Consider the following 8,455-nt stretch of genomic DNA (forward strand, 5'->3'; position numbering starts at 1 on the left):
TTTCCAGTTATTCTCAATCAAACTGCTGTTGTTATTTTGAGTAAGTTAAAAAATAACTAAAAATACAGCTAACTAATACAATAAAACACAATCAAAACATGATAACATAATAAAAAACATGATTTTTGAAAATATCGATATCAATCGATATTTTGATATCACTTAGTGCGGACACCCGATCGACATAGTCCACAGCAGCCCAGAAGCCCTGAGCTCAATAAAGGAATATCTTGGAGAGGTGGTGTTCACACCAGGGGCCGCAGTAGCCACACAACCATCCACAAAGATGCGCAGAGGAAAATGGTTGTACTGCTTCACAGAAGCTTCAAGCTTCAGGAATTGCCCTAGGAAGTACTGATTGGATGGCCTCTCAAACATCCAGTCATCTGAAATGAAAGTCACATTGGCAACACTACCTAGTCACTTATTGAAGTTATAACACTTAAATACATATTACCAGTCATGAGCCTCAAGGAGAACACAAGAACTTCCTCTGCAACTTTAGTTGCAGCAAAAGGAACCCAAGCGGGCAACAAGATATTGCTGCTTACATTATACAACCTTGAATAGTGGCACTCAATTCCAACAACTGCTGCATCAGCCCTTACAATGGGAGTTCCTACTAAAGCCGCAGGAGTATAGAGGAGGTTGAATGTATACACAAGCTCATTAATACCAAAGAAGTCCTTCTTCACCTCCACATGCACAAAGTTCTCCCCACATTGTGCTGCAACACTCAAAAGGCACATCTGGCTGTTGGGGTTCTTTTGGCATTACTGGAAAATGCCAGGTCAAAGGTGCCATAGGAGCCTGTGTTAAAAAAAAAATCTGAAGTTATCTGTTTTTGCAAATAAACTCTTCATAAATATATGACTCCAAACTGAACATTAGTGTATAAATGTTTCTGTGTATAAATGCGTTCTGCTATTGATATTTGATGAAACAAAAGTTATTACAAGTTAAAATATAAAAATTTTAAATAACTTTTCTATTTGAATATATTTTAAAATGTAATTTATTTCTGTAATGCAAAGCTGCTTTTTAAGCAGCCATTACTTCTGCTCACCAAGGCTGCATTTATTTGATCAAAAATACAGTAAAAACTGTAATATTGTGAAATATTACAACTTAACTGTTTTATATTTGAATATATTTAAAAATGTAATTTATTCATCCGATGCAAACCTGAATTTTCAGCAGCCATTATTTATGCATACCATGGGTGCATTTTTGAAAACTAAAAACACAGTAAAAACTAACTTTAACATTATTGTGCACATACATCACTGACGCTTTTTTTGGGATTGTATTATTTACCTAGATAACGCTGTTGCAAAATGTATGTTTCATAGCTAAACTTATGACTGTCAATAGCAATTACTCACTTGCAATACAAAACAAAATGAAAAATGAAGATTGTTACACTAAGTATTTTTACACTGTTGTTCAGTTTGGTGTCAGCAAGATTTTTTTAAATGTTTTTGAAAGAGGGCTCTTATAAGGAAGCTTGTTTCTGCCACAGAATAAAATAATAATAATAATAATAAAGATATTTGTGACTTTTAAACTCAGAATTCTGACTTTTTTCTAGCAGTTTATATCACACAACTATCGTTCTGTTCTCAGAATTGCAAGATATAAACTCACAATTCTGGAAAAAAAGTCAGAATTCTGAGATACAAAGATGTAATTACCTTTTTTATTTCTTATCCCATGGCAAAAACAAGCTTCCATACTCTTATGTTCGATTTATTTGTCAAAAATATATATATATTTTTTTCATAAATGATCAAAAATAAAAAGTAATTTTACCCCCCCCTCCAAAATCACATTTTACTTTACTGAGGTTCATGTTTTAGATAATATTATCACTGCCAATAGCAAAAAAATGATATGCATTGCAAAACAAAACAAAACAAAACAAAACAAAACAAAACATGAATAACAAAACCACTTCCAAAAAGTGATCATATGCCCCCTTTTCTGGGTGTAAAAATAATTTTTAATGACTAAAAATTTTTGGTGTAGGATTTACCAAGTGAAATTCAGAAAGTCAAAAATTGCTTGCAAATTGTACAAATCAGTACAAAGAAATGACAAGTAACATTTAATTAAACATGAAATTCTGAAGAAAAGACTGAAATAGTATTTACTTGTAAAACTCTTTTTACACAGTGAGAACTGTTTTTTCTCTTTGTTTTGTAATTTTAACTACACAATTGTTTTTTTTTCATGTCTCCTTTTCTGAAGGTAAATGAGCAGTTTTGTGTGTTAGCTGACAGGTCGCTAAACGCATCGTTTGAGTTTAACGAGAGGTGGTTAATTAGTCCAACATGACAGACCAACGAAAGGCCATGAGGTTGATTATAAAGTGATTATCCTCGATATATACAGAAAAATCCTCTGTTTCTGTCTCTCACCTGTCTGAAGAAAAACGCACCTTCGCTGGACGTCGCTAGCCTGGAGAAAAACAAATGAATCGCTGTTGTGACCTTTCCACGAGCTCAAAGATAAAAGAGCCTCGTCTGCCGTGATTGAAAATTAGTGGACTTACTTTCCCCGCTTATGTTAAACTTGGGTGTACTGGCAGTAAAGAATAAAAGTGAATCTGGGTTAGGGTTAGGGGCCAAGCGATTAGTCAACAGAAGAGACAGACGGCTGCACGTGAGTGTTTTGCGTAATACTTGTTTATAGATCTGCTGTTTGAATTATTACTTTCTGCTAGGAAGGAATATTTCATTTTCTGCCTATTTCTACATTATATTTTTGTTTGCGTTTGTATTTTTGATTGTACTTTCTGGTAATTATAATAATTGTCCTCGGCAAAGAAGGAGCGCGTGTAATTTAATTGCTCCCTTCCTGCGTTTAAGTGCGAACTGTAGTTTCGATTTGAGGAATTGGCCTGCTATAGACTATTGGCTGTGCTAATTAGAAGGCGGCCACAGCTGTTTTCACTTTAGTCTTTTAGACTGTGTATTTACCTGATGTCTGTGCGCTGACGCGGAAGCATCAGCGGATGTGTTGATGTGTCAGGCCTCCTTGTGTAAAGACCAACGAGTGTAAAGACCTGCGACTTTACCTGCGCGACTTCACCGAGCAACGAAATCGCCTAGCCACTTAAGTATCATTTTTATCTTCCCTGTACACACTCTCCTTTTCTGTCCTCTCTTTTCCACCTCTATCATGTGTTTCCAACACATTCCAGTTGTCTCTCGACAACGCTCTAAGGTCACAGGATAAAAGCGTCTGCAAAATGACTAAATGTAAATGTAAATGTCTGGTCGAAATTACAACCTGCCTGTTTTGGGATGAGTGTTGTAAATGATCGTCTGGCCTCTCAAAGGTTTATACTGGCTAAAGTGTGTGTCCACGGCTGGGCTCGTGCCAAAAGGCTGCAGCTGGATGGAGCACGTTGAGATCTCTGTATGTGGAGCGTCTTCCCGCTCAAAGTGGCATGTGAGTGACTGTAATTACAGCGCTGATAGTCCTCCATCAGCCAGGCCTGGAGCTCACATCTGAAACACAGAAAGATGGGTTTTCATCTGCACTCCTGACTAAAGGGGCTTTCTGAAGGGATAAGGGTAGTTCTGTCATCATTTACTCACGTCATGTTGTCAATGTCAATGTTATTGTTAAAAACTAAAACCATGAAATACATTTTTGTTACTTGAAATAAAAGAAACTCTAACTGAAATATTAAAAAAAATGGTGTAGAAACAATTTTCACTATGTGTGTGTGTGTATATATATATGTAAACTACAATTGAAATAAAACGTAGACGCATTAAACAAAAGAAAATCTAATAACAGTGACAAAAATACAACAAAATTAACTAAAATGAGAATGAAAACTAAATATATAAATTAAAATAATTCAAAATATTACTATAGCCAATATGTTTTGGCAAATTAAATAGCAGGATAGGAATATGAGAAATGTTTATGTATGAATAATGTTAAATATGGTAAAAGTTACCATTCAAAAGGTTAGGGCCATTTTTTATTTATGTATTTGGTTGGTTGGTTTGAAAAAGAAATTAGTACTTTTATTCAGCATTTTTATTAACTTTTATTAGGATGCATTAAATTGACTGAAAATGACAAAAAATGGACATTGTTATAAAAATTTTTTCAAATATATATACATATTTTTACTTTTTATTCATGAATCCTTGTGGAAACAACTGTTTTCAACATTGATAATAATCAGAAATGTTTTTTTTTTTTGAGCAGTTAATCAGCATATTAGAATGATTTCTGAAGGATCATGTGACACTGAAGACTGGAGTAATGATGCTGAAAATTCAGCTTTGTGTCACAGAAATAAATTACATTTTAAAATATTTTACAGTAGAAAGCAATTATTTTAAACTTTAACAATATTTCTGAATTGACTGTATATTAACATAAATGCAGACTTGGTGAGCAGAAGAGACTTAAAAAAAAACACACACACACACACACACACACACACACACACACATCATACTGAACAGAATTTTGAATCGTAGTTTATAAATGAGAACAAATATTTGATTTAAAAAGAAAATATAAAATGTGTTGCTGAAAAATATTAAAATGACAATATTTGTTTTTACGCTTAGTATGCTGCTGTTGGATTATCAACATGCTAACATCAAACACCAGTGGAATCAATGTAAGTTGAGTCTTCCGTGTGCTGCATCTAAAAGCTTCATGGAGCCACTATCACTCATATAATTTGTAGATTTATCCATATTTATACTGTACAAATACACATTTTTTTGTCATTCTAATAGACTACTAAAGTCTTGCTTTCTAATTAAGCTGAGAAAAGGAGGTTACGTTCTAGAATTGCGCAAAAAAACAAACCACTTGAATTTTGTTTGAGCAGTGTGTGAGTGAGTGAAGTGACGTGTGGCCCATACTCGGAATTAGTGCTCTGCATTTATCCCATCCAAAGTGCACACACACAGCAGTGAACACACACACACCGTGAACAAACACCCGGAGCAGTGGGCAGCCATTTTTTTGCGGCGGCGCCCGGGGAGCAGTTGGGGGTTCGGTGCCTTGCTCAAGGGCACCTCAGTCGTGGTATTGAAGGTGGGAGAGGGCTCCCCCCACCTACAATCCCTGCCGGTACGAGACTCGAACCCACAACCTTTTGGGTTACGAGTCTGACTCTCTAACCATTAGGCCATGACTTCCCCCAGTCGTGGCCTAATGTGTGTGTGTGTGTGTGTATGTGTTGAGCGTGCAGGATGGCTCCGCTGCGGGGTTCAGCGCAGGGCCCTGTGGGGGATGGCAATGTCCCAGAAATCTCTTTCCTCTCAAACTCATGCAGACATGGAGCCGGAGCGATCGCTCTCAATCCTGCTGCTGTGTGTGGGCTTTGGAGCTCTTTATTTCCCTCACTGAGGACAAACTCTACAAGCAGTGATGAGGAAGCAGAGACATCGGCCTGTGCTTGTGAAGGGCGACCCTTCCAGACGCAGCAGCTTAAAACCTCTTAAATCTACTTTTGTCCCTACAGCATTCCTGAATTGCTATGTGTTTCTTTGGAGACTAAAAAACTCTTAATGTTACATTATTGGTCAATCAGATCAATGTTTTAGATCTTGGTATCATCTTAACCAGTGAAATTCTGTAGCTTCCCAAATAAGCAACATATAATACATATAATACATATATATATATATATATATTCAAACTACTGTTTTGCTATGCTATTTAGTTACTGTATGTAATTGCAATTTTTATGTATTTCTCATTAATTTTTGCTCATTTCACAGCCATATTTAAACCATGTTCATGCTTTTCAACTGATTAAAAGTTTAGATTTTTTTTTTTAATTAACAGATTTATGCAGATTCTAAGCTTCATTTTAAAAATGTGATGATCTAAATAAAATAAATTAAATGCAAGTACTAAACTGCCATGTTTTTTAATTGATAAATATATTAGCTATGTTAAATATGCAAATTGTATATTTTATTTGATTATTAGATGATTTGTTTATCTAGCAAATAAAAAAAAAGTACATTTTCACAAAATACAACTTAAAAGCCAATTAAAAAATATATATTTAACATGGATTTATGTAACTTGAATGAAAGAGTTGAAGACAATATTTTTCTAAAAATTATCCAAAAAAATTCACTTTAGCGAATCTGTGTATACATTTTTTAACCAGCTTATTAAAATAATAAATCCTGTCAAGCTACTATTTTACTATGCTATTTAAAATGGCAATATACCTTGATAAATATTTTAGATACATTTTTAAAAATTATATATTTTATTTGATTAGTAGACGATGTACAGTATTTATCTAGCACAAAAATAATATCTCAATTAGACACCATTAAACTGAATAAATACATTAAATTAATTTAATAATAATAATAATAATTAATAAAAGACAATAAACAGTAAACATCTGGATGTATCTAATTTGAATGGGTTGAATGAAAATTATTTTTATTATTTTTACATTTTTTATTTGTTACCAATCTACATATAACGTAGTCAAGCTAATATTTTGCCATGCCTTTTAAAGTATCTTGATGACTATATTAGCTATACTATATTTTTGATAAATTACTGTATATATATTTTTTTGATTATTAGATGGTGTATTTATCTAGCACAAAAATAATTTGAACTTAATTTAAATGTAAAATAATTTTCTGGTTAGATGTCTGTTTTAAACAGACTATTGCATAACACTGATGCTCTTTGGAGGTACCAGTAAAAACACATACAAACCGATGTGGTTTACTGATTTCAGAGAGAAATCCTCATGAGAGCAGAACATTTGCCATCGCCGCCAGCAGACAAGATCTCGTTTCATGCAGCACAGCGTTGACAAGCAAATGTTTATGAATACACGTTTTTCCATGATAGATGGTTTCCTTCTGCGCTTTTTCATAAGGTAACGTGTCACCTGCATATGACTAAAGGGTTCATCAATGCTATGTAAACTGACAGAGATAGATGAACCCCTCACAATGCTAACGGAGGTGCTTTGGCATAATCCATCAAAATTAAGTTTGCACTTCCCTTTTTAAATGGACCAAAGGGGTCTCATGTGTTTTGTCACTTAATCTGGAGGACGCAGAAGACGCCTCTCATGCTTTACAGCATGCATTTAACAATTTACATGAACAAACCTGTCCAACAGTGACCCCATTTGCATTTTGCATCTAAACGCTTGAGAAAAACCATACCTTATTCCTTAAACAGTCTCAGTAAAATGCATTTGTTGAAATTAAGTGCCGCTGTCGCGCTTGGGGCGGGAGGGAGCGAGGGAGCGAACAAGTGACTGCGCAAGGGAGAAGAGACTCAAATCTGCATTTCATTTCTGGACGACCTCCAAAACAGTGCAACCTGCCATCAGCCTGAAGAGAAAGAGAGGAGCCAGATGAAGATGGGATTGTTACAGGCCTGAGGGACAGAGAAAACAACAGTTTTATACTCGTTTTCTCCCCACTAAACCGGTGAGAACCGTTATCAGTGAAATTATCAATCATTCAAAGTCTTGTGAATCACCTTAATAATGCCAAATGTTTTTTGAACTGCTGTTTTGGAACATATACTCACATCCAGAGGAAAATGCTCAGAAGTTTCGCTTTCATTGCTTATATTGCTTTCAATGTCCAAAAGAAAAAAGAAAGAAAGAAAAAGTTACTTTAATAACCAGGATTATTATAGATAACTAAAAAAAAAAAAAAAAAAAAAAAAAATTAATATATACATATCTCAGTGACATTAAAATAACACTGTGGTTTTTAGATTTTGGTTCAAAAGTTTAGTTGTCTTAAACTACTCTAAACAATAGATTTCTAATTAATAATAATAATAATTCAAAGTCCACCTTAAACAGCTTTCATTACCTATTGTATGTGATTAAAACAGCCATTCATTTCCTATAATATGACTAAATAGCTCAATATGACCAGGAACATTTATTATATAAGGAGAAATTTCAAAGCTCCAAATTTATCCCAGATGTTATTCCTGAAGAGAAATAAAACATAGACATTAATGAGATTTTTAACATTAATAAACTTAAGTGATGCATATTTTTCAGTCATACATAATGAAACAAGAATGAGATTTCTGTAATTCATGCTGATTATATGTTGAGTGAAAAACAATCTTAAACAATGTGGTGATTTGGTGAGAAATGATTGAAAGCACAGAGCATATCTGAGATCTCTTCTGAGAGGAACTTTTTTTCTCTCAGTACAATCTCATTGCTGTCAATGAGAGAACAGCTGAGATATGAAGCTTTCCTGTATGATATTTCATTCCTCTGGTCGGGGATGGGAATCATCTAAAGTTCAGAGATCAGAGAGTGTTGAGAGTCAAGCGCAGGTTTTTAATCAGAAGCTTTGTTGTGGCAGATGGCCTTTGCTTTGACTGTCTCCTGGCCTCCCACACACCAACACAGACATTATTCTTACCCATCAGC

At 34.5% G+C, this 8,455-nt stretch overlaps 1 protein-coding gene across 1 annotated transcript; it reads right to left on the reverse strand.

Moving 5' to 3' along the window:
- Window positions 1–162: 162 nt before the first annotated feature.
- LOC107670983 (zona pellucida sperm-binding protein 3-like) lies at window positions 163–3,610 on the reverse strand. Its single transcript, XM_016463798.1, has 5 exons — window positions 3,606–3,610; window positions 3,386–3,515; window positions 677–810; window positions 458–561; window positions 163–386 (listed from the first exon to the last, which is right to left on the reverse strand). Exons 1-5 carry the CDS (start codon window positions 3,608–3,610, stop codon window positions 163–165), a joined length of 597 nt encoding a protein of 198 aa, XP_016319284.1.
- Window positions 3,611–8,455: the final 4,845 nt, after the last annotated feature.

The sequence above is a fragment of the Sinocyclocheilus anshuiensis genome, unplaced genomic scaffold (assembly GCF_001515605.1).
Source record: "Sinocyclocheilus anshuiensis isolate Anshui unplaced genomic scaffold, SAMN03320099.WGS_v1.1 scaffold332, whole genome shotgun sequence".
NCBI lineage: Eukaryota > Metazoa > Chordata > Actinopteri > Cypriniformes > Cyprinidae > Sinocyclocheilus > Sinocyclocheilus anshuiensis.